Source organism: Alosa pseudoharengus, unplaced genomic scaffold, assembly GCF_046254945.1.
Source record: "Alosa pseudoharengus isolate Yale_2024_CS ecotype anadromous, Long Island Sound unplaced genomic scaffold, YU_APseudo_1.1 YU_APseudo_1.1_scf_12, whole genome shotgun sequence".
Taxonomy (NCBI): Eukaryota; Metazoa; Chordata; class Actinopteri; order Clupeiformes; family Clupeidae; genus Alosa; species Alosa pseudoharengus.
In genome coordinates this window covers 14,983,250-15,009,852 of record NW_027468587.1, presented here as the reverse complement: position 1 = coordinate 15,009,852, position 26,603 = coordinate 14,983,250, and the positions used below count along the sequence as shown (strand labels likewise).

The window sequence follows — 26,603 nt, the reverse complement described above, 5'->3', positions numbered from 1 at the left end:
CGGAAGTCATTATTTGTCTATGGAGGGTCGGCGAATAAAGCGACCAAAGTGAATTCGCCGGGAGCGAACCAATCCGGGCGACCAGAGCGATTTAGCAATTAAAAGTCAGCTAATATGATGGTAATGAGCGGTTCGGCAAAAAAACAATTGGAATGCTCTTATCTTCAAATGTCCCAGGCTGACAAGCCAGAGGCGTTATGTGATTAGCTAAATCAATCATGTCAATGTCACGTCCAGAGCGAAAAAAGCGAATTCATGACAAAGCTTCTTCAACGACCTTGGCTGAGGTTGTTTCTGGTGTACACGCATCTTTTGTTTAACAGCAACATCGAGAAAAACCATGAATTGCCATTATTAGCATATTAGTGTCATTGTATTATTAGCATGTCATAACCATTTTATTTGTTTGGGGGGGTGGGGGGTGGCATCACGCAACGCCCTCCATTGACATTAAGAACTGGCATTATTAGCATGTTATCACCATGCTATTTGTGTGTCATAAGTGGCTTATTTGTCATTGTGGAACATTTTTAATATCTGTATCACTTCATCATCTATGGAAACATATTTAAGGAGAGTGAACAATTATTTACACCACATTTGCAATTTGCAAATTTGCTGATTTCTCGGGTCTTTTTGGACGCCATCTTGGAAAATGGCCAGCAAGTAGCTAATCAAGTGGATTTGATTGTATTGGTCTTGATTACATCCATGGCAAATTTCATGCGTCCATCATAATTTGCTTTGACAATTCTGTGCAATAAATCAATTTCTAGGGTCTTTTTTGGCAGCCATCTTGGAAAATGGCCACCATTTCAAGTGGCCAATCAGGTAGATTTCATTGTATTGCTCTTGAGCACATACATGTTGAGTTTCGTGCTTGTATCATAATTTGCTAGGTCAATTCTATGCAATAAATCGATTTCTGGGGTCTTTTTTGGTGGCCATCTTGGAAAATGGCCACCATTTCAAGTGGCCAATCAGGTAGATTTGATTGTATTGGTCTTAAGCACATACATGTTGAATTTCATGCTTGTATCATAATTTGCTAGGTCAATTCTATGCAATAAATCAATTTCTGGAGTCTTTTTTGGCAGCCATCTTGGAAAATGGCCGCCATTTCAAGTGGCCAATCAGGTAGATTTGATTGTATTGGTCATAAGCACATACCTACCAAGTTTCATGCTTGTATCATAATTTGCACGATTCTTGCCAAATTGGCCTTGTAGCCGCTCTACTAAATCTCCCGGAATCTAGAGTGAGCGATCAAGAGCGAGCATTCGAGACCGCGTGTGCATCTGAGTGTAGCGCGCACACGACGGGAGGGAGAGAGAGAGAGAGAGAGAGAGAGAGGGGTGGTGCGTGTGTGCCTGAGCGCATCCAAGAGAGAGAGAGCATCCTGATTGGCCTGTTTCGCTAAATAAACCAATCAGTTTTCAGTGTAGGCGGGCTTTAATTGATCTCTTTTCTCCCGAACCTAATTAATCAGTTCAGTGTATGAATAAGAGCGTCATAGCAGAGTCAGTGCCTCAAAAAAAAACGAAAATGTAGGCTACCCTTGTCTCATAAGAGTAAAAAATAATGATAGGCCTAGTCTTGCACGCTGCCCTGTTTGTAACAGTGACTTTAGCATTGCCCATGCCAAGTGAAATGATTGCAAAAGACATGTTGAGGTGAGTTTAAGTGCCAATTAATGTGCATATTATTCAGGCCTATAGCCTAGATGGCTAGTTGCCAAGGCTACATGAAAACACCAAACTACCAAAATCTAAATATTTTCTATCTATAGGCCTTCCTTATTTGGTGTAGGCCGACTGACTAGGCTAAAGTTTTTTTTTTTTTTTGTTTGGGGGGGGGGTCGTGATACCTCCCTGAAATGACTTTTTGCAGGTTGGGATGTCTGCTATTCCACACGTTGTTCTCTGTTTACAGTAGGCCTAGGCTACATTATGCGTCATTTCACTCACGCACAGCACGCCACCAGCTTGCTAATGGTGGTAGTTCACTGTGATAAACATTAAAATTATAGCCTGACAAGCCAGACTAGGCAATAACGTATTTGCTGCTGCTAGGGTGCGTCTAGATTTCTAGGCCATTAAAATTAGCTTTGAATTTAATCAATAAGATGGAAGATGTTTTATTTTGATATAATTTGCATGTAGCCTATGTATTCTCTATTGGGTTGTAATCAAAATTAAGTTTTGAATAAAGTTAACACGTTTTCTGAAACGTTTGTTCCATGTGCCCTTTTTTTAAATTTGAGCCCCTGCCCCTTCAAAGGTCTCTGCACGCCCCTGCTCTCAACATTTGCAACTTGCTGCTGCTCACTGATTTTTTGGATGAAATATCATCTGTATATGGAGCCAGAGTTTTATGGACATCACCATCTCTCTCTCTGCTGAGCAAGGGTAAGTATGCATTGGAGGCCTTCTACTGTGGGGTTTTGGACATAGGGATCTTTTTTGTTGCCCTTTTCAAAATGTTTCTCACAACTGATACAAAGCTTTGGATCCAATGCCTGTAAGACATTCTCCATAATTCAAAAGACTAGTGAAAAGGAAAAATGATATACATTTCAGAATTTTCATTGAAATGCAAATCAAGTTGAATTGCACATGCAACATTGGTCAGAGGGCTAAGTAGGTCTACTTTCTTAGCTAGGGAAAGTAGTTTTTACAACTAACTGTTTAGCTACTTAGGGGTGAAGTAAGCAGTGTAGGCTCTACTGTCCACTGCTGGTCTGGACAGACAAAAGCTAACAATATAATTTTCCATTATTCAGTAATGACTTGACCAAAACAAAATTCAAGTGAATATAAAATATATTTTAATAAAGGTGTTCTATCCCAATATTAACCTGATTCAATTTGATCTGTGTTTCATATGAATTGCTTAATACTGGGACATATGAAATGTATCATTATTAAATGTAAATATAGAGCAGCACTTACCTTATGTCAGGGATTCTCAATGTTTTTGGTTTCGAGGACCCCTTTTGGGGGAGAACATTTTCCGAGGACCCCCTCATAACCGTAACAATTAAGCATGTCATTTGTATTCTCTGAAGTTGTGGCCTACACATTCATCAGCTAGCTGGCTAACAAATAAGCCAAGCTAAGCAGTAGTAGGAATGGTTCTTTATGACCTAAGTGAAGTTAAATGTGGGTAGGAGAAAACAGACACAATTTACTTGTTTTATGGGTGAAAAGGGGCATCATCCATAGATATACATTTTTAAAATGATAAAACTCAACTTTATATTTTTAAAGCAAATTATTTTGCGGACCCCTTGGCTATGGGTCGCAGACCCCAAGGGGTCCCCGGACCCCACTTTGAGAACCACTGCCTTATGTAACTTACCTTGCAGTAACAATGAATTTGTTAACATTCTTCTCACCACTGATATTGTGATTTGGACTTGAGACTGTATTTTGCCAGTGTTCCGTTTTCTTTCATTTTGGACACCTCATACATTGAGTGACAGAACACCCTGATTCGTCATACTATTTACATATTTGGTATTGTTGGATTCAGGACAACCCCACCTTTCCAACAAGCCATCATATGTGTTTCTATGATAATCCCTGGTAAAGCAGCTACAAATTAAAGCCCTTTCTGACCATTTGTCACTAGCCTATCTGGAAGCCAGACAACCAATGGAGGATGCCATCAAGACGGGTATGTTTTCCACTATATCTGGAGAATTCCTCCAAAGTTATTGATCAAACTCTCATAAACGTAATAATCCCCACCATGCTTCAAATCATGATATGAGGCTTCATAAAGAGCACTGCACAGATTACACCCATCGATAATTAACTTGCTCCCTGTAAAATGGTCTTTCAAATAGAGATTATTTTCCTCTATGTAAGATTTTAATCCTTTGACTCCCATGATGTTTGTCGTCCAAGTTCAGCAACACTGGAAGAAAACAAACAAAAAAACTGTATTAATACCTTTAGGTCTGAATTATGTCATTTATATAAATTGTTCTCTTTTGTCTCCTATTTCCTTGTACCTATTTATGATCGATGGTAATCAGATATAAAACAGCCTCACGTTAAATATTAGCAACATAATCTCCTCACACCCATGATTCTTTTTGTTTGTTTTCATTTGATCTATGCTGTATTGTAGATTTAACATAAACATTGTATAGTTTATTTGATATTTCCATGCTTGTGCACGATGTTCCAGCAGCTTGCACCCACATTCAATTTACAGATTTTCTCAGTCGCTTTAGTGCATTTCACAAATCACCATTAACGTTTGCACAACAGTAAGTGCACTTCTCAAAACAATTACTGCAAACTGCACCACAGTGTATTACCTGCAAAAGTGTGTATCTTGCTCAAAAAGCTTAGTCTATGTCTCAAAAGCAATTATCTATACCAATGAAACTGCCAATGTGCAATGAAAATGACAATTCCTTACGCCACTGTTTATGATCAAGATAGTCAAACTGCTTTGGGTAACATTTTATGATAAGTACAGCATTTATTAAGCATTGGTATATATTATATTAGAGTGTACTCTGTAAGTATTTTCTAATGAACAATGTGCAAGGCAACACTACTGTCTATGTGCATAACTATTTAAAAACTACAAAGTTATACATTATTGTCTGTGGAGGGTGTTGATTGCAAGAGAATGGATATGTTTCAAACGTTTTACTGTCGACATTGTGCCAGAGTTAGAAAACAAAGGCTTTTCCAGCATTCTGCAAAGGAAAAATTACCAATACAGTAAAACACCCCTTGGTCAGAGCTGTGCACTGTAGGCTTGATTCATGTTTCTAGGTGTACAGAGGCTTAGATATTAAGGTTTTGGTAGACGTTGACAATTCTTAGTATTTTTTCAGAAAACCCTTAGGAAAATAAGGTTATTTATTCTAGAATGCCATAGGATTCTATAGGCGTTTTAAGCAGGCATTTCAGGAGTAAATGGGTTAAAAGGGCCATTTCTTTGACCAGAAATAAAAATAAATCTGTTTGGGGCCGCAAAGATGTCGGAACCATTTAAGAGAAATCGGTTTAGATACCTCTATCTTTATTAGCCTCAGGCATATGGAATAATCGCCATACTCTGCATATGTGGTGTATTATAATACTTTTACTAACTGTTAATGTGTTGGGACATCTTGAAGCGTAACAACTATATGAAATTGTTTCATAACTTCCATTTTTAGAGAAAGCCAGGGAGCCACTAGAGAGGAGCTAAAGGGCCGCATGTGGTCCTCGGGACGCAGGTTGCCTACTCCTGTGACAGATTATTACAACTAGTTATCACAGCTAGTTCAAGACTTTTGCATGTAATGACTCAAGCGATGAAATAAAGCCATATTTGTTTTATGGGGTAGGACTATTTAGCATGGGACCAGTAGCCTACTGTATATGCATTTTGACTAACATGACATTAGCAACTGAAAAAATGTAAAAAACAGACATTTGTACACAATCAAGACAGGCACATGGATGTACTAAAGCATTTGCTGTAGTAAGGCAGCTCACTGCTCCGGGTTAGTGTGTGCTTCACCTCACTGTGTGCTCTGTGTGTTCACTAATTCACAGATGGGATAGATGCAGAGACTAAATTCCTTGTATACGCAAGTATACTTGGGCGAGCAACCTGATTTACAGATTTACATTTATATATTGAACAAGCAGTTTTGAAAATTACAATTCTGATCTGAGAAATGCACCAAAGCCACTGAAAAACTATAATTTAGAAATCTAAACTTCAAAAAAAGCTCATTAATATGTCAGTTATTTTGAGGTAATTTCATAACATAAAGATTTTCAAGGTATGGAGATTATTGTTATGCAAAATGTTAATGTTAGATGCAGTTACATTTTATCATTATTTTAGCTCAAAGTGTATTTCTAGTCTATATATTGTGCATTATTGTAAAATATATATATAGGTAGAGCAAGCCTTAAATGAAAACAATTAAATTCCTCACCAATCTCATTAGAAGAGCAAGAAAATGATCAGTAGCCCAGTCCAAAAGATGTTTTGTCTGCTGTTTTGTTCCATTGCAGTCTTTCTTGAAGTGTCCACCTGGTGCGCTGTTTGTTTAGTTTATATCCAATGTCTAACTGGAAACTGAAAGTTAAAGTCCATCAGATCACATTTAAGGCTGTAAACATGTGTTTAGGAAACGAAACTGTTTGATAAGCTAAGAACAAGGGCGGACTTATCATTAAGGCAAAGGTAGGCCAGGTTTTTTTTTTCTCTGGACACAAAATGGACAGCTGGCAGATTATGAGGATATATTCACAGAATGTGACAGAAAGTGTACTGACTTAGAATCATTTATAGATTAAGATAAGAGGGAAGACTAGGTCTCATCATTAAGCATACAGTACACATATACTGTGGATGCTTGCTCTGTGTGCACTCAAAGATCTAGTTTGTTTCCACACTTTGTTCACTGAAATGTCCTTTCTTAGTTTGTCAGTCGTGCATATTTGTTGTATATCTTTTGCAGTGTTGAATAAACTATGAAATTAACTAGCTTAATTGCATCTATGTATTGTCCAGTTGTAGTGGAGGATATGAGGTTTGTTGATTTCATCTCTAAATGCCATGGCACCTCCCTGAGACTTTGTTTTTCCGTCACCAGCTGTTTTCTTAGACATGTTCAACGTTCGTAGGTACATGTACTCACAAATACAAATACAGATACATAACAAACATTTTACTACTAATTGAACAAGTCTGACCTTTTTTATTATAACTGACAGAAGAATCACAAATATGTCACCATTCACATGCATTTCTGTCACGTTTTCAGAGAGTGGGACTCAGGTTCAGATATGACAAACACTCAGAATTGACTCAGATGAGGAGATTTATTAACAGAGACAAAAAAGAGCTTCCACAGTCCTGAGAGTAATCCACAGGGAACACACTGGGCCAATCTTCAACAGAAAGCAGTCTTCAGAAAAGCACAAAACAGTTCAGAAAGAAACAGTCGTAGAAGGCAAAACCCCAGCAGGAGAACAGGGCACAGGCAACTGGACACTCCAGAGAGGGTGCAGGTGAAACACAAAAGTCAAATCCTCCTTCACGGCAGTAGGCCAGTCTACATTCACCGGCAACAAAACACAGGCAGGCAAAAAACAGAAAAAACTTGGCAAAAGTACTAAATCTTCAGGCAGAGAACACAGTCGATGAAAATCCAGCAGAGGTCAAAACCAGGCAGGCAAAAACTCAGTCAGGCAGGCAGGTCGGACTCGAGAACTGCTACAAGAAGATGGAACGTTCTGACGGAGGCAGACTGGTAATGGGGATTTTAAAGCCAGCTGAAATTGTGATCAGATGCAGGCTGATTGACGCTGATTGGTAGGCAGATCAGAGACACCAGTGGAAGCAGGTGAGAACCAGGAGCAGACAGAGGAAGGGCGGAGACTCAGACCGACAGCAGTGGTACACAACAGCTCCTGCAGAGGGGGACAAATAGACAAAACTCTAGGAGGACAAACCACAGAGTCTGACAGTACCCCTCCCCTTACGAACGCCACCCGGTGTTCCTGAAAGTGCCCCTAGGTGCCGTCGTCGGAAATCAGAAATGAGAGTAGGGTCGAGGATGTCCTTAGCAGCAACCCAGCATCTCTCCTCCGGACCATAACCCAGCCAGTCGACGAGGTATTGGAAACCCCTCCCACAACGACATGCCTTCAACAGCCGCCTCACAGTGTACGTCTCCAAACCGTCAATAAGCCTGGGTGGAGGAGGGGGCTTGGATGGGGGGGGGGAGACGACAAGAACTGACAGGCTTCAGGTTGGACACATGGAAAGTCGGGTGGATACGTTTAAACACATTGGGCAACTTCAGACGAACAGCACTAGGACCAATTACCTTAGAGATGGGATAGGGACCTATGAACCGAGGCGCCAACTTCCGAGACTCCACTTTCAACGGCAGATCCCGGGTATAAAGCCAGACCCTCTGTCCCACCCTGTACCTTGGAGCGCTGAAACGACGGCGATCAGCCTGGACCTTGTATTGAGCAGCAGAATGCAAGAGCTTGTCCCTTGCCATCTTCCAGGTCTTGCGACAGCGACTGACAAACTCCTGGGCTGAGGGAACACATCTTCTCTTGGGACGGGAAGAGGGGGGGTTGGTATCCAAAACAGCATTTAAAAGGAGACATGCCAATGGAAGAGACAAGCAAAGAGTTATGGGCATATTCAACCCAAGGGAGCAGTTGACATCAAGAGGAAGGGTTTTGAGACACATTCATCTCCAGAGACTGATTCGCTCGCTCCGCTTGCCCATTTGCCTGAGGGTGGAACCCAGATGTTAGACAGAGATACCAAGCAGTTTGCAAAAAGCCCTCCAGAACCTTGAGGTAAACTGAGGGCCTCGGTCAGACACAACACTGATTGGGAGACCATGCAGCCTGAAAACATGGGTTATAAAAAGCTGTGCGGTCTCAGAGGCAGAGGGTAGCTTGGGTAAAGGCACAAAATGAACTGACTTGGAGAACCTATCCACAATGGTGAGTATAACAGTGTTACCCTTGGAAGCCGGCAGGCCGGTCACAAAATCCACACTGAGATGTGAACAGGGTCTCTGGGGAATGGGCAGGGGCTGGAGCAACCCGGCAGGAGGCTTGTTGGACAACTTATTCTGAGCACAGGTGGGGCAAGCAGCCACAAATTTCTGAACGTCGACCCTCATAGTTGGCCACCAGAAGCGTTGCCTTAGGAAGGTAAGTGTTCTCTGAACTCCTGGATGGCAGGTGAGCTTAGAAGCATGGCCCCATTGGAGGACCTGAGGACGAACCAGAGCAGGCACAAATAAACAGTCTGAGGGACATTATTAGGGACAGGATGACCGTCTTGGGCTTGCTGAACTATGGACTCCATGTCCCACAAGGTGGCAGCAATCAAACACTCTCTGGGAAGGATTAGATCAGGTTCAGACTTAGCTTCAGGTGGGGAAAACTGCCTTGAAAGAGCATCCAGCTTGCCATTTCTTGACCCTGGGCGATAGGACAGAGTGAAATTGAAACGTGAAAAGGAAATACCCCAGCGGGCCTGGCGGGAGTTGAGCCTCCTTGCTGTGTGGAGGTATTCCAAATTCTTATGATCCGAAAGAACCAAAAATGGAGCCTCTGTCCCCTCCAACCAATGCCTCCATTCCTCTAATGCCATCTTAACAGCGAGGAGCTCACGATTCCCGACATCGTAGTTCCGCTCTGTAGGAGAAAGGCGGTGAGAAAAAAAAAAAAAAGCACAGGGGTGGAGCTTGTTGTCCTTCTGAGAGCGTTGTGAGAGAATTCCCCAACACCAGTTTCAGAGGCATCTACCTCAACCACAAACTGCTGACGAGGATCTGGAAGAACAAGGATGGGCGAGGATGTAAACCGGGCCTTGAGGTTCTGAAAGGCCTTTTCAGCTGCTGGAGTCCATCTGAAGGGAACCAAGGTTGAGGTTAAACTGGTAAGTGGGGCAGCCAGTGTGCTAAAGTCACTAATAAATCTGCGGTAGAAATTGGCAAAACCGATAAAGCACTGAAGCTCTCGCCGGGAAGTAGGGGTAGCCCAATCTGCCACTGCTTTAACCTTTGCTGGATCCATCTCAATACGGCCTGCAGACAAAACAAAGCCCAAGAAAGAAACAGTGGAGCGGTGGAACTCACATTTCTCTGCTTTAACGAATAACTGGTTCTCCAGAAGGCGCTGCAGGACTCTGCGGACATGATGGGAATGCTCCTGGGCAGTCTTTGAAAAGATCAGAATGTCGTCCAGGTAAACAAAAACAAATTGATTTATCATATCTCTGAGTACATCGTTAACGAGGCATTGAAAAACACCTGGAGCGTTAGTTAAACCGAAGGAAGTACCAAATACTCATAGTGGCCACTAGGAGTATTAAATGCGGTCTTCCACTCATCCTTGATCCGGACCAGGTGGTAGGCATTCCGTAAATCCAGCTTGGAAAAAATTGTGGCTCCCTGCAACAGCTCAAATTCAGAAGACATTAGTGGAAGAGGATAACGATTCTGCTGTTGCTGTTCATCCCCCTGTAGTCAATGCATGGTCGAAGAGAACCATCCTTCTTGCCCACGAAGAAAAACCCTGCTCCCGCAGGTGAAGGGCGGATTATGCCATTAGCCAGGGACTCACTGATATACTTGTCCATGGCCTCCCTCTCTGGACCCGACAAAGAGTACAAATGTCCCCTGGGTGGTGCTGTTCCTGGCAACAATTCAATGGAACAATCATAAGGTGTGTGAGGAGGTAGGGAAGTGGCACGGGATTTGCTAAACTGGGGGTCTGTCTCATTCCGAATACTTACGTCAGTGCACTGCTAATGTGCACTGACCACTTACAGCCGTAGTGCCCACTTTTGATCGTTAGTATTGTTCCAAAAGGAACACTTATGTTAAAAAGCTTACCGGAAATGACGGTATGACGTGACGAACGCAACACACGTGAACGCGAATTTTCAGCCCGCCAAAAATATATGCCGGCGTTTGTTTACAAACACACACGTTCATTAACCAATCGTTCACAGCATGTGGAAACTACATCGCCTCCGACGCCAACGCAGGATCCTCCTACTATTGGCTGAACATGAGGTATGTTCATGTATTTTACAAACACCTATCATGCACAAGTTGCAGTGCAGCAGGCTACACCAGTAGGATTAATCAATCACTTTACCTTTTCAAAACAGTCAGGAGCAGTTCCTTGCATTAAGTTGATGAATTACTAAATGTACACAGCAGGTTCACAGACGTTTTACCATTTCATGTCACAATACTTCAATGCAATTACTAAATGTTTTTTCACTGTCTATATAAATGTTATGCAGGACAGTGACAGTAAGCTGCTAGTTATTATTTTACCATCAGTACTTCAGTGTGCTCCAAGTGGATAAACAATTAAAAGCTCTATCAGTATAAGACTTAACAAAAGTGTATGAATTTGTGCTCAAAATGTTAAGTGATCTTTACACTAACATACACCAAGCAATAGGCAACAGAATAGACAGGCCTATTGATATGCTCTATCATGTACTAATTCTGATGAATGTTAAGAAAAGACAATGAATTAAGGAAAACACAGTAACAGAACCAGATATTCACTTTATTTTCAACAAAAAAAACATAATTAATTCACTTTCCTCTCCCCACTCACAGCGTCCTCCCAGCCCCAGAAAGTACTGCCAGATTAATAACACAGTGCCAGTGTTGGCACTACACTTTGATGGCCACAGTGACATGAGGGTTGACTATCGCCTTTCAAGGGTGTCCTTCAACGCACTCATGGATGTGTTGGGCAGGGAATGCGACCATGGCTGGGGCCCAGAAATCGACACCCTGATCTTTCTTTTCTGGCTTGCCACGCCCTCCTCCTACCGTGTGGTTGCCAGGGCCTTTGCCATGCCCCGGGCAACTATTCACCGGGTAGTCCACAGGGCGAGTGGGAAGATCGCCGCTCTACTGTATCGAGTGGTCCGACATCCCACCGCAGAAGAGCTCCCTCACCTCGGGGGTCGCTTTGCCCGTCTGGCCAGATCTGCAGCCTTCAACCGTGTGGTTGGTGCCATCGATGGCTGTCATGTCAGAGTGAAGCCCCCAGCACAAGATGCCGCCTGTTATTTTAACAGGAAGCTCTTTTACTCCATCCAGCTGCAGGCCATCTGTGATAACGTGGGGAAGTTCCTCGATGTGTTCGTGGGGTACTGTGGGTCAGTTCATGATGCCAGAGTACTGAGGAACAGCCCCATCTACTATCAGCAGTCCTACCCTCCACCAGGATACAGCATACTTGGAGATGGGGGCTACCCCTGCCTGTCCCAGCCCATCAGCCTCATCACACCCTTCAGACAGCCCGTTCGCAACCACCTCCAGGCTCGCTTTAACAACAGCTTGTCAAAGGCCAGGAGCATTGTTGAGCGGTCCTTTGGGATGCTGAAGACAAGATGGAGGTCCATCTTCTTCAAGGCTCTGGAAGTGGATGTGACTTACGTGCCGGAGGTCATCGTCTGTTGCACTGTTCTGCATAATATATGTATGAGCAACGGAGACCTGCTGGAGCCAGATGCTGATGTCAGGAGGGCACGAAGACCAGCACCAGCACCTCCAGGAGCCGTCTCTGGTGCAGAGCAGAGACAGAGGATGGCAATGGCATGTTATGTCCCTGACCATGATTACATTTAAAAATTTTAAATGTATGATTGTTTTTTGATTTCGTCTGGCATGTTAAAAAACAAAACAAATCTGAATAAATTACATGACCATTCTGCAAAATCTAATGTGTTTAACATTATTAAACATTGTATTAAGCATTGTATGGTTCAATTCATACACCAGAGGTAAATACATTGTCTACTTCTTATCAGTTTGATAAAGTAGGTAGGTAGTATTTTTAGGAATTGATCAATCATTAATTTGACTTTACCAATTAGTTCAAAGGTAAACACACAAGTGTACAACCAATTCCTGTAAAGCTTTTACCAAGTTCTCCCATCTCTTCCTGATGGCCTTGGCATCCAGCCTCCCCTCCAACCCCTTTTTCTTAATGAATTCCCTGGTAAGAAACACAACAGCAGATCATATCAATGCATTAAATAATACAGAGGCCCACTACCAGATCATTTAACATGTCATGAGTACTGGGTTCGCCCACCTAATATGTTATGTTACACATGAAATGCAACTACAATATTTCTTATGTTTTGTTTGCAACAACAATATCACAACATTTATTTTGAGGAGATTATTTATCCTGGGGTTGGGCCAGAGATGCATAGACTGCTTTACATGTGTTTAGCCTCCACTACAGCACTGTCAATAACAACGAGCATATGTGATCACGTTAGTTTGAAGTAAAGAACGTAGCGTAATACAACTGGTAATGAAATGTACTTACTCGAATCCAGTAAGGGTCGCATTTCTCCTCCCCGTAAACAAATCTGCGTTGGCAGCACGCCATGGGATAAGCTCCCTTGTATCTTCGTCCGTCCCTAAAACCGATCAAAATACCTCGATGAGACAAAAGGAACTCACCTTGCCCGTCAATAGTATACGTGATATCAAACATTACAATGGCAAAACACTGTATTCACGAGCACATAGTCACGAAGCCAGTTTCATAATTTACTAGCGTTCACACAGATAACGTGCTCGTCCCAATGGATGGTTTAACGTGTTAGGTAGCATTAACATATAACGTTAAGTTAACTCGACAAATGATTATGTCGGCTTCAATCTGTGAGGCCACGTAAGTAATGCATTATAAGTCAGTAAACGTTTCGTATTACTGCTGTTACTTGCATTAATACGATAGAGTTCACATTTATAACGTGCTCGTCCCAATGGCTGGCTTAACGTGGCTTAACGTTGTAGGTAGCTAGGTAGCATTAACATGTAACTTACGCTAATTAACTCGCCAAATTATTATATCGGCTTCAGTCAGTGAGGGACATGTAAGTGATGCATTAGACGACAGTACAATGCCTCGTATTACCACCATTACTTACATTTATACGATTGCGGTGTCGCAGCTCCGGCTGTCTTGGCTGAATTGTCCGCCATTATTTTCAAAATTGGAAAATCTTCCTGACGTCCCTGGTCCCTCCCTTTCCGCTTTGTAGTCAAGATGGCGTCCGTTTAGTGCGAGTAGGGACCATCGTTGCACACTGAATTTTGTGACCGTTTTTAGGGGGTCATCCGGGTACCTGCAGTGCACTGACTTTTTGTGTTATCTACACTATATACTTAAAACTAAGTGTTCGAAGTGTAGAAGTAGGCGGAATGAGACAGACCCACAGTCTTCAAATCCATGTACTCAGGCGGAACAGCCGATAGATCAGGGAACTCCTCCGTTACAGGGGGTGCTGCAGAAATCAGACAATGGGCAGAAGACGGACAATATGCATGGCAAAAGGGGCTCCACCCCATAATAGCATTCAGGCTCCAGTCAATGTGAGGGTTGTGTTTGACCAACCATGGACGACCCAAAACAATAGGAATTTGAGGCGAACAGATTAAATGTAAGGCAATCTTCATGGTGGTTACCTGAGAGGCGTAGTCTGACAGGGGCTGTGAGGTGAGTGACTCTGGTGATCACCTGGCCATTGAGTGTATTAGCTTCAAGAGGTCTCTGGAGGGGAATGGTGGTTATTCCAATCTGATTAGCAAGAGACAGATCAAAAAAACTTCCATCAGCCCCAGAGTCAATTAACACACTGACTGTGAATGATTTGCCCTTCCAACCAGGGTGGCATGAAGGAGAGTGCGGAGGGTTGAAGCTTGCTGCTGTGAAGTGATGCTCACCAGTACCCTCCGGACTACTGGTGAGCATTGGCTTTTACCGGACAGGAAGCGAGGTAATGGCCCACTTGGCCACAGTATAGGCAGGCGTTGGCTGAGACCCTGCGTTGTCTCTCCTCTTTTGACACCCGCGTTCGATCCACTTTCATTGGTTCTGGCAAAGGTGAAGCAGACACTGAAGACACGCCAGATGTAGGACTGGGACTGAAATTGAGTCATCCGGATCTTCCCTGACCTCTCTCTCTCTCTCTCTCCAGCGTAAGCGGAGCCTTGTGTCAATGCGGCTCGTCAGGTCAATCAGAGCATTCAGGCCCTCTGGCAACTCACAGGAGGCTAATTCGTCCTTTACTGACCCAGCTAATCCATTCAAAAAGGCATCATACAGTGCATCATCATTCCAGTAGCAGGTAGCAGCCCACTAGTAGGGTTATAATGTACCAAATCCTAGAACGATCACTAGGAAAGGTTAGAGGTTGTAACTCAAAAATTAATGAGCATTGAGACAGGAAGGATCGGCATGTACTGGGCTCACCAGCATAATGTTCAGGGGGAGGAAGCCTGGGCTCCCGAGGAGCTGAGCGTGGAGAAGGAGTCGCTGAATGGTCACAAAGCTGGTTGTCAGGTGATTGCAGCTGTTGAAATTGCATGCTAAGTCTATCCACGCTAGTAGTTAGCGTCTGGAGGGTTTGGCTTACCCCTTGGATCTCTTGGTGATGTTGACCGATCATGGACCCTTGCTTCTCAACAGCCAAGCGGATCTGAGTCATATCTGATGAGTCCATAGTGGTCAGAATGTTATGTCACGTTTTCAGAGAGTGGGACTCAGGTTCAGATATGACAAACACCCAGAATTGACTCAGATGAGGAGATTTATTAACAGAGACAAAAAAGAGCTTCCACAGTCCTGAGAGTAATCCACTTGGGAACACACTTGGCCAATCTTCAACAGAAAGCAGTCTTCAGAAAAGCACAAAAAAAACAGTTCAGAAAGAAACAGTCGTAGAAGGCAAAACCCCAGCAGGAGAACAGGGCACAGGCAACTGGACACTCCAGAGAGGGTGCAGGTGAAACACAAAAGTCAATCCTCCTTCACGGCAGTAGGCCAGTCTTCATTCACCGGCAACAAAACACAGGCAGGCAAAAAACAGAAAAAACTTGGCAAAAGTACTAAATCTTCAGGCAGAGAACACAGTCGATGAAAATCAGGCAGAGGTCAAAACCAGGCAGGCAAAAACTCAGTCAGGCAGGCAAGTCGCACTCGAGAACTGCTATGAGAAGACGGAACGTTCTGACAGGGAGGCAGACTGGTAATGGGGATTTTAAAGCCAGCTGAAATTGCGATCAGATGCAGGCTGATTGACGCTGATTGGTAGGCAGATCAGAGACACCAGTGGAAGCAGGTGAGAACCAGGAGCAGACAGAGGAAGGGCGGAGACTCAGACCGACAGCAGTGGTACACAACAGCTTCTGCAGAGGGGGACAAATAGACAAAACACTAGGAGGACAAACCACAAACAGAGAGTCTGACACATTTCCAGTCATATCTGTGACTGGAATATAAGTCACATCCACAAAAAAACAGCATTAAGCATGTTTTACTCTTTAAATATGTACTTTACTTACACCTGTTAACCACATATAGTACATGGGTCAGTTTCAAGTTTTTTGCGCCAGAACAGATTAGTGAACAGATTAAAAATATTGGTAAGACTATAGCAATAATACACAATATGTTTATTAATGTCAATGCAATCAATAGCAATGAAAATAAACAAACATTATAATATACAAACCATAACTCATAAGAAACGCATCCTGAACAGATATGCCTTTAGACCCCTCTTGACAGAACCAAAAGATCATATGACTACCCTCCTTTTATTTGTGGAATCTATGTGCACTTTGTACCACGCCTGATTTGCTTCAAAAAAATGATGAAGTGCAAATGTGAGATGCAGTTATTAGCTGCACCAGCAGGTGGCTATTCACATGAGCAGACAAAAGTATCAGGAACAAAATTATTGGCAAATATGTATGAGGATGGTTGTGTACAAATCACTCCGAATTTCAAATTTTACACATTCACATTTGTTGCACTGACAGGGGGGACTCCTCACTTTTATTAGTTATTTTTCCAAAATTGCCATATAATAAAGAGCATCCTTCGAGCCTTTTGGATAACTGAAACAATATGATCATGGGGGAAAATAGTGTTAGAACATAGCGGTCATAGCCTAAACACAGTGTTTAATAGAATAGTTGCATATACAATACAAGTAAATAGGCTATAACTGACTCACCACTAGCAGGCCTAGGCAGCTAAGTGCAAAATTTCATGCTCTGAAATGCTGTAAGATCCTGCTCAAAAGCAAATTGCACATAGGGTCTTCTCATAATATTGCAATATTGAACGTAGGCTCAAAATATTCTTTAAAGTACAGAACTAATTCTAACACATTTACGAAGTGGCTAGGCAGAGGTACCAAATGTGATGAAAGTTTAAGAGCGAACAGGACACTCGGCATGGCTTTTAGTATTTTGTGCTGCTCTGACAGTCCACTTTTATTGACTGTTAGTCTACTATTTTTGAGTTTGGAGATGTACTGTTTTGCAGCGACAGGAATGCCGACTCCACAACTGTTGCACTTCCCATGCCAGTTGGTGTAATAGATTGCCCACTATGAATCAGTGACAATAACTCGAAGACAAACAATCCAAATGGATGACTTATTTAGAAATTTAAACTAGGTATCATTTTAACCTTTTAAGTTATTTAATACTATCACTACCACACTTATGGTGAGTTTCATCACAGTTGAATAATTGTGTATAGACCTGAAACTGGTGTGTGCACAACCTCTATCAATGTAAATACAAAAAAAGTAAAAATAAAAATCAGGTTGTCACATTAATACCATCCAATCAGTTAAGCCAATTAGAAGTCAATTATTATGACATTATCAATCATTTCTTATTTAAAGGAACCATATGTAAGATTGTGGCCAAAAATGGTACTGTAATCACTTTCAAATTACTGTAGAGGGGTGTATCCCCTCCCCCTCCCCCCTCACTCAAGGTTGCCAACCCGGATGGCGAAACACTACTGACTTTGTGATTAGTAGATAGGTGGAGGGTGGCGCATCAGGCCAAAACACAACACGAAATAACAAAACACAACATCAACATCAGTTGAGGGCTGCAACTTCACTTTTTAAATGACAATATCCTGGCCGGACTACTGTTGTCAGTGATATAAATATTTAAAATGAACATGATTTCTTAATGTCTAGTGACATATCAGGGCCATTTTATGATTAATTGAAATACATTTCTTACATACGGTTCCTTTAAAATGTGCAAAATTGGAAATGTCCTTGTTTGAGGTATCTTGTCAAGTTACCATAGCACTGACATATTTCACAGGTCAGAGAACATAGACAAATTTAAAGTCTAGAAAACAAACTGTAAAACAGAAAAAAGAAAGGAAAATAGCAAACTCAAGTGTTGCAATATAAGCTTGTGAACGCAAGTCCTTGTGCTGTCCTTGTGTGAGCAAAGGAGTGTGTGTAACCTTAGCTAGTCGTGTCACCTCAGTTGATGCCTTTAAGCACAACTAACTTCTCAAACAGTGTTGCATTCAGATGACACCTACAGTATGGGAGCTGTTAATCAGTCCAGCAAAGGAAAATAAATGCTCCACTGGAGCAAAGGGGCTTGACCATGCGAGGGTGCCACAGACAGACAGATACAGAGATTTTGTGCTTAATAGATAGTTAGATAGATGTCATCACAGTGTTTCACAGAAAGTATTTTACAGTATTTTGAAAATACAAAAATACACAATACTGAAGTATTTTGATACAAAATACGAAGGCATTTTCATCATCTCAATAAAATACAAATTACAAAAAAGTATTTTGTATTTGAAATACGTATTTTAAATACATGTATTAGAAATACTGCCCATCCCTGTATACTGTATACTCCAGTTATTTACACACACACATACACGCCTAAATTTAGAAACCTGGATACACAACCTGCATGGCAAGTTAATCCAGATTCCAATCTGCTGTGTGTTCAGTATTGATTTGTTGGGAAGTGTCTGTTTCTGGTTAAAGCACCATGCAGCAATGTGTGAACTTGTAATTCTTCTGTTCTTCATTACCGGTTCAAATTCTTTTATAATTTGTTGCATTCTTCCCTGTTACCATACCTGCATTCAGTTAGAATATTAATTAACAGATTAGGATTGAACATACTTGTAATCTGGACTCTGACCGTCACCACATGTGTACATCATAGTCACTGTATTTACATCTCTGCCTGGGATTATAATTGGGTGGTGGTAGCGTAGTAAGGAGCTGGGCTAGGATATCATCTACTTCCCCCCGCTGCAGAAAGTCTTCCAGACAGAGAGCCTCAGCGTCCTGGGTAAGATGCACAAGCCTCCTCCTTACGTCTGGTCCTAACAGCCTGTGAGCGTTGCTGCCTAATTTTCACATACTGTAGGCTTGAATCATCTCTGTCCATACTGGATTTATTCAATATGCCCTTTTGTAGCATCACAATCCTCCTCATTTGACTACAGTCTCTCATTCACCATTTTAATGTGAGTGATGAAGTGAAAATAGAGCAGGGCATCCGGTAACAGTTCTGTTCAAAACGGCGTTCCCCATATTCCACTTCACAGCACTGCATAACTTGCAGTCAGTTAAGATATTCTAGATGATAACAGTTAGGCAATCTAATTGATTTTGTCACTGACAGTCATTCATGTCACTTGCCGTCAGGACATGGTGTAACACTGCAAAAACTCTGCTATGGTCTGGTACTATACCCTATTTAGTATTTATGAAAATCGCATGTGCTAACTGTTGACTGATGCTGGAGTAGATGGTCATGTCTTGAGAGTATGAAGCATGAACTATAACTTATGGGCAAAAGGTTCATGAGGTACGTTTTTTGCTTCTGACACTAGCTTATACATTTTTGTGTTGTACAACTCAAAACCTCTAGGTTCTGTCAAGGTGAACTGTTAGTTCAGCTTTGCAGTTTTGTCCCCCCTTAAACCAACACCCAAGTCGATTGTAAAGATTGTTTTTTTATCTTCTGTTTATTTGTTTTTCATTGTGCATTGCACATGTGAAACCATTTATTTTCTCTGTGTGGCTAATTGAGAATAAACTTGTAATTTTTTTTAAATAAACCAACATGAGCTGGCTGAGATGAATTATTCAATACCAAGACAGAAAACAAACAACTTAATTGTAAAATTTGATAATTTTAAAATCAAATGATATGGCTTCCTGGAACAGAAACCGCTAGTAAAGCACACACACACACACACACACAATTGTTGTACAATTAATTGGGTCTGTCACAATTTGCTAATTACATTTTGATTAAAATCTAATCTTTCAGCCGTAGTTAAGAATTGTTTTCTCCAATTTTGGTCTTTGACCTGTTTTTGTAGAGCTATAGTACACAAATTATCCATGAGGGATCCACCCATCTAGACTCTGGAGCAGTGCACTGAAAGAGTTTTGGTACTCAAGTACTGAAAGTACTCAAATAAAAAACATTTAAAAAACATTAAAATACATTAAAAGATAATAAGATTAGCAAATATTCATTCTAATATGTCTTCACAGAGTGCAACACATAAGGTAAATATAATTCCCAGAGACTTTAAAAGAAAGTACAAAAATAAAAAACACCATAACAATTTCAGTCACGTATGCATCATCATGTCAATATAGTTATACAGCAAAGATCACAAGTCTAAAAACATTAAAATATATTAAAAGATAAATAAGAAAATATTCATTCCATTATGTTTTCATCTTGAGTGCAACACATTCATAAGGTAAATATTATAATTCTCTAGAAAGTGTTTTTTAAAAATGGCGTTCTGAAAGTTGAAGTGTGTGGTCATGCTGGCTCTCAGGCCCAGATCACTCTGTCTCGCTTATTCAGTTTGCCAGGACTGTAAGCTCGCAGAGCCCTGCTCTTCTTCTTGTGTCGGGTGCGGATCTGGACATAAGCTTCGTCATCCTCAGACTTCGCCTTGCCTCTCCTTCCACCATTATCTTCATCATCTTCATCCTCGTCCTCGTCAAACATCTGATCGAACTGTCTGGTCAATTCATCCAAGTTCCCTATAGTTTGGGCTCTTCTCCTTGGGTGATCTTGTAGCGGCCCTCTCTGCAGCCGGTCCCTGACGTCGTCATCCAGGGAGTCCAGCACGGCACGTTCGAGGTCTCTGAAGAGCTGCAGGGGGATTGGCCCCCCACTGAGGAACGACTCTGGGGTGGCGCCTCTCCTCAGCCTCGCTGCAGCCTGGTGAACCAAGGGTCCGCAGTAGAGCCTGGGAGAGAGAGAGAGAGAGAGAGAGGGAGAGAGGAGTTTGAGATCGCATGCTCTCCTGGAAAAATACATTAACAAAAAACAAAAATACACAAAAACCAGTGGCTTAGTGTTTTGACGCAGCCTTCCAGAGACTTCATGCTTCAAATCCCATAAGTAGACCGCTTACAAATGAAGACTTTGGTTCCAAAATGCTATATCCTCCATTTTAATTGATTTTCATAAATCATTTTTTTACATTTTGTTTACCAAGTAATTTCAGTAGAACGTTGTTATTTTATTGATATTATCTGAAATACACAATTAAATAACATAATAATATTTTTAAAAATGGAGATATAGCGTTTTGGAACCACTTACACATATCAGTTTATCACATAATTTATATTTAACAGTGTTTAACATGGTGGGGAAATTGGTATGTCTGGGATGACATTTGCATTACTAATCATTGGTCACTGACCCTAGATTGCGAATACTGTTTTATAAATGAAAACAGTAATAAAAGTTGTTATGCCAAAGGAATATGTAACGGTGAGCAGGCAAAACCTTACGAAGTGCAAATGTGCTCATTCTGACCTTATAAACAACATACTGTAACACATGACAGGTAAGATAATAAAGCCATATCAAAAATAAAAGAGCTGAATGCCTAAGGAAGTGGTGGTGAACAGGTCCCCATCTTCCCTTGACTAGGCTGTAGCCTATACTATTGTGTAATATTGTACACTATACAATATTGTTGTGGATAACTGTTAAGGACTATGCCATTAAATAACTAATGATGAAATCTGATAGGTACTGTATGCGTCCTCACCATCCCCAGCAAAATCGACGCCTATGTGCCATTGTTTATTATGTAATTCCTATTGGAATCTTTTGTGCACCAATCTGTAATTTTATGGGAGTATGCAGTAAGGCCAAAGGGAAGTAAACATACCTTGCAAGTTCAGGATGAGGCCAGAGTTCAGCCAGAGGGAGGCACAGCAGTTGGTTGAGTTTGTAAGTATCCCTCATGCAGGCCTGCCATTGGCTGTAGGTGTGAGCTGCCATCAGGTCTGGGCCTCCAGGTGTGGTGTGACTCCGCAGGTTGTTCAGTCTATTCCACACCAGCGCAATACCTGCAGTGGCAAAAACAATAATTTTTAGAGGAGCACACACCTGATTCCCATTATCGTTTCCTTCTGTATATGTGTATTGCTAGAGAGGAACTAAACTGTGCACACTGCTTTACTGCAAAGTTGTACTTAAGAAAATAATTTAAAGTCATGCATTCCACATTATCTGCTCTGATCTCATAAAATTGGATCACACATTCAATCAGATTACACAATTTACAAGACATGTTTTAATTGAAGTAAACAGTATAATCGGAGTGAAATCTGTTTGTTTGTTTGCATGTAATCGCACAGATTGTTGCTAGGTCGGACAGACAACAAAGGGGTGGGGCTGAGGAATGCTCAATTGTTAAGTACATCGGGTGAGTAATATAACCTAACAAGCTTTTTAGCCTTATGCGTCACCTTCATGCATTCTTTATCAGTCTGGCAAACTATACCTGTCTCGCCCTTGTATCGGCCATTCAGCTCTCCGAACACAAATCCCAGGAGCAGGGCCCATAGGTCCTCCAAACATGGCCATGGGTCGGCTTTACTAAGCCAATAGCATGTGACATAGACAGGAAGCTGAAATTTGGCTGCGATGGGTGTTGAAATGAGTTTGGACACACCAAGCGTGTCGTAAAGGACCTGCAATCGTAGCTCCCGTGGGGCCTGAACACAAAGACAGACACTGTTGTCAATTCAAAGCGCTGCGTTGAAAAACCTGGGATTTATCAACCTGATTAAATTGTTCAAATTCAAAGTAAATTATGATTTAATATTGTACCTTGTTCAGTGTTTTCAGATGTAGATCCTTCCCACTAACCGGGCAAGCAGCCTTTACCCAGAAAGTGGTCAGAGTCAAGCCCTCTCTGTCATATTCTTCCACATAGCACTCTCCTGGGATCACACGGGCAATGGGCTTTCTGTCATCCCTCTGCTTCTGGTCGGACAACAGAAGGCCATACAGCACCTGACGAATAGGCCTCGAGATTGCATTGCTGCTGGGGAATTCAAAGTTCTCAACTTGTGCGCTCAGTCGGACTCTCTGCAACACTAGGGCATCGATGAGAGTGGAACTTAGTCTCCCTTTAGACAATGGCATCCGCATCCAGTTGGGGAGAACCTGCAGCTCCACTGGCAATTTGCTGGGGACGACACCCTTCAAGAAGAACTGGGCCACGTTGCTTTTCGTCAGTTCATATTCTTTAAGACACGCCGTGAGAGCCTTCCGTACTTGACCTCTGGACTTCTGATCTTCGAGGCAGTCAAGAAAAGCGCCAATAGCTCCCTTGGTATTTGGGAAGTCAGACAACCAGTGGAGGATGCCATCAAGACGGGCATTGTATCCACTGCAGCTGGAGAACTCCTCCCATCTTATAGTGTGTCTTGTGACATTTATATAGTCGTTCCCTGCTAAGGCAGCAAAGAGAGGGAGAAACTGTTCGCTCAGGTTGTGGAGAGACTTACAGAAGTTTGAGACTAAAAATCTCTTGGCTGGAATGAACTTCTGGGCGGAAACTTTGTCCCACTGGAAATGTTTAATGGGTAAAACTCCTGCTTTTAGCTCAAAGATAAAGAAGTCACTATCATCTGATAGGACTGGACAATTCCACTGATTGGCCAAAGCAGCAATTTCCCAGTCAGCCTCTTCCATGCACTGGACAAATGGTACCTTCAAAAGAGTGAGGATCTGGCTGAAAACAATTGCCAAGAGTGTTGGTTTAGGACCGCTACCATAATATTGACGCCCTAATGACAGATCTTTGCCTACTTTGATTCTTTGGCGGGCACGATCCTTGTGGGTCTCCAGTTTTTTGTCAGTATGATCACTTCCTCCATCAAGGATAACATAGGGCTCTATGTTGCAGTTTTTCAGAGCCGCAAAAAACTTCCTGATCAAAATCTCATAAACAATATAATCCCCACCATGCTTCAAATCATTTTTTGAAGCTTCATAAAGAATGTTGCACAGATTACATCCATCAATAATTAACTTGCTCCCTTTAAAATGGCAGTCTTTCAAATAGATATTTTTTCCCTCTATGTAAGATTGTAATCCTTTGACTCCCATGATGTTTGTTGTCCAAGTTCTCAGCAACCCTGGAAGAAAACAAACACTGTATTTATACCTTTATATAGGTCTGAATTATGTAATTTATATGATTTGTTTTTCTCCCCTATTTGTGATCAATGGGAATTAGATATGAAATTGTCAGTGCAATCAAAATGACAATTCCTTACGCCTTTGTTTTTGAACAAGATAGTCAAACTGCTTTGTCGTGTTGTCAATAGAGTTTACTCTGTAGGTATTTTCTAATAAACAATGTGCAAGGCAACAATATTGTCTATGTGCATAATTATTTCAAAACAAAGGTATACATTATTGTGTGAGCAGGGGGTTGATTGCAAGAGAGTGGATATGTTTCAAAGTTTTTACTGTCAACAGATATTGTGACAGTGTAAAGAAAACAAAGGTTTTTCAAGCATTGTGCAAAAAAAGAAAAACATATTTGTTTTATGGGGTAGGACTATTCAGCATGGGACCAGTATATGTATTTTGACCAGCATGACATAACCAACTGAAAATGTAAAAAACAACATACATTTGTAGGCTACACAATCACGACAAGTGCTATTTGCTTGAAGCAATGATGTAAACACGTGAGGAGATTATATGGAATTTTAACAAGTTTCAATTCTGAGAAATTCATCAATGCCACTGAAGCCTTCAAAAGCCCTTATTATTATTTAAGTTTCATGTTATGGAATAAATATTTTCAAGACATGGATATTATCGTTATGCAAAACGTTAATGGTAAATGCAGTTACATTTTATCATTATTGTAGCTCAGAGTGTATTTCTAGTCTATATACAGTGCATTATTGTAACATATTTTTTTATAGATAGAACAAGGCTGAAATGAAAACAATTAAATTCCTCACCAATTTCATTAGAAGAGCAAGAAAATAATCAGTAGCCCAGTCCACAAGACGTTATGTCTGCTGTTCGTATCTCGTTGCAGTCTTTCTTGAAGTGTCCGCCTGGTGCGCTGTTTATCTAGTTTATATAGCAGGAAGTCTACCTGGAAACCGAAAGTTAAAGTGCATCAGACGTGATCATGTAATAATTATATAAGGTAAACATGAGTTTGGGAAACGAAACTGATAAATCAAGAACGCCTAAGATACAAAAACGAAACATGAAACTAAATAGGCATGCAGCCCAACCAACCAATGATCTAGCCTAGCCTATCTCTCGATAAATAAATCGGTACATTTTATGGTAACATTTTAGTCTAGTGGTTAGTTCGTGTAAAAAAAAACATAGGCCTAATATCCACACAAAGGCATATGCCTACACAAAAAGCAGATCATATCATTTGCAAATGTTGCTAGACTTATTTTTCATTCCAATGTACATTTATGTTAATTAGTTATGGTTGTAATTATTAAACACTCAATAACATTGTAGCCTATAGAGTGACAAACGAAAACGGAAAACACAATAGGCTACCCTATAGACATTTTAAAAATAAAACATAAATAAGCCTATTATGCCTAGGCTATACACTGTAAAAAATAATAAGTAATGGTTACTTGAAAAAAGGGTGGAAACTCGTTGCCTTAAATAAGTTAAGTAAACAAAACTTTTCTCTTCCAAGTTATGTTTACTTGATGTCTACAAGTAATGCTTACTTAGAAGAAGTTATCCTTACTTAAGACTTTAAAGTTCTGGTTACTTACTTCTAACTAGTAAAGTTTACTTCATGCCCTCGAGTAAAGCTTACTTAAAAACAAAGTTGTATTTACTACTGTTAAATGAGTTACCCTTACTTTGAGTTGTAAAGGGTACTTTATGTTGGATAGTAAAGTTTACTTGCAGAATGTACACAAATAGTTGGCACTATTAGATTAGATAACTTTATTGACATTTTGCAGAGTACAAGTACAAAAACAACAAAATGCAGTTTGCGTCTAACTAGAAGTGCAAAAAAAGCAGAAAAATGCAATGTGATATACAAAGACAGGTGGTGCATAGACAGGATAAGAAATATGCGGTGTAAACAGTAGTATACAGTTGGTTTACACAAGGTGGTTTAGAGTAATATAAATTAGGTATAAATATGTGCAGTGTATTAGCAGAATAAATATGGATATTCGGTATGAACCATATAGACATATATGTACAGTATACAGCTATGTGCAGTGTGGTAACAGTACTGTAGTGCAGAAACAGTAACATTATAACAGTAGTAAAAATATGTGTATGTGCAGGATGAATAGTATGAAGAGCAGTAGAAAATGCCATGTATAAGTGTAATTACAGTATGTACATTTGTAAATAAATAGAACACTATGGGTGGGATAGAGTAGTGCAATTGTCCGCGGGGATGGGTGTCCCCCGTCAAGGTTTCCATGGTCATGGTGGACACCTCAACAGGCACAGGCAAGGAGGCATCGGGCGGGGGCTTAGCTGGTTGGTTGTCACCGGGATGCAGAGCTAGAGTTCAGTAGGGTGACAGCCGCAGGGAAGAAGCTTCCTCTGAACCTGCTGGTTCGGGTGCAGAGAGACCTGTAACGCCTCCCAGAGGGGAGTGGGGTGAACAGTCTGTGGTTGAGGTGAGAACAGTCTTTGATGATGCTGCGCGCCTTACGCAAGCATCACTTGCCCTGGATGGCCTTGATGGAGGGGAGTGAGGAACCGGTGATGCGTTGGCCAGTTTTCACCACCCTCTGCAATTTTTTTTGGTCGTATTCTGGTGTAACCTCCATGTTTCAATCTGTAGTGTTTGAGCAACTGACCTCTGACTTCACATCCAAACAAGCACAACTTA

General features: G+C 41.3%; 1 protein-coding gene across 1 annotated transcript; it reads right to left on the bottom strand.

Moving 5' to 3' along the window:
- Positions 1–19,419: 19,419 nt before the first annotated feature.
- Positions 19,420–24,797, bottom strand: LOC143119010 (single-strand DNA endonuclease ASTE1-like). The gene is made up of 5 exons (XM_076280212.1): positions 24,712–24,797; positions 22,553–23,868; positions 22,224–22,437; positions 21,606–21,786; positions 19,420–20,666 (listed from the first exon to the last, which is right to left on the bottom strand). The coding sequence occupies exons 2-5, from the start codon at positions 23,837–23,839 to the stop codon at positions 20,243–20,245; spliced, it is 2,106 nt and encodes a 701-aa protein (XP_076136327.1). The 5' UTR covers positions 23,840–23,868; positions 24,712–24,797; the 3' UTR covers positions 19,420–20,242.
- Positions 24,798–26,603: the final 1,806 nt, after the last annotated feature.

Coding starts and splice junctions, on each gene's coding strand:
- LOC143119010 (XM_076280212.1), bottom strand. CDS start 23,839: ATGGGAGTCAAAGGATTACAATCTTACATAGAGGGAAAAAATATCTAT. Junction 21,787..22,223: donor CCGATACAAGGGCGAGACAG/GTATAGTTTGCC, acceptor TTGCCACTGCAG/GTATTGCGCTGGTGTGGAAT. Junction 20,667..21,605: donor CCTCATCCTGAACTTGCAAG/GTATGTTTACTT, acceptor TCTCTCTCCCAG/GCTCTACTGCGGACCCTTGG.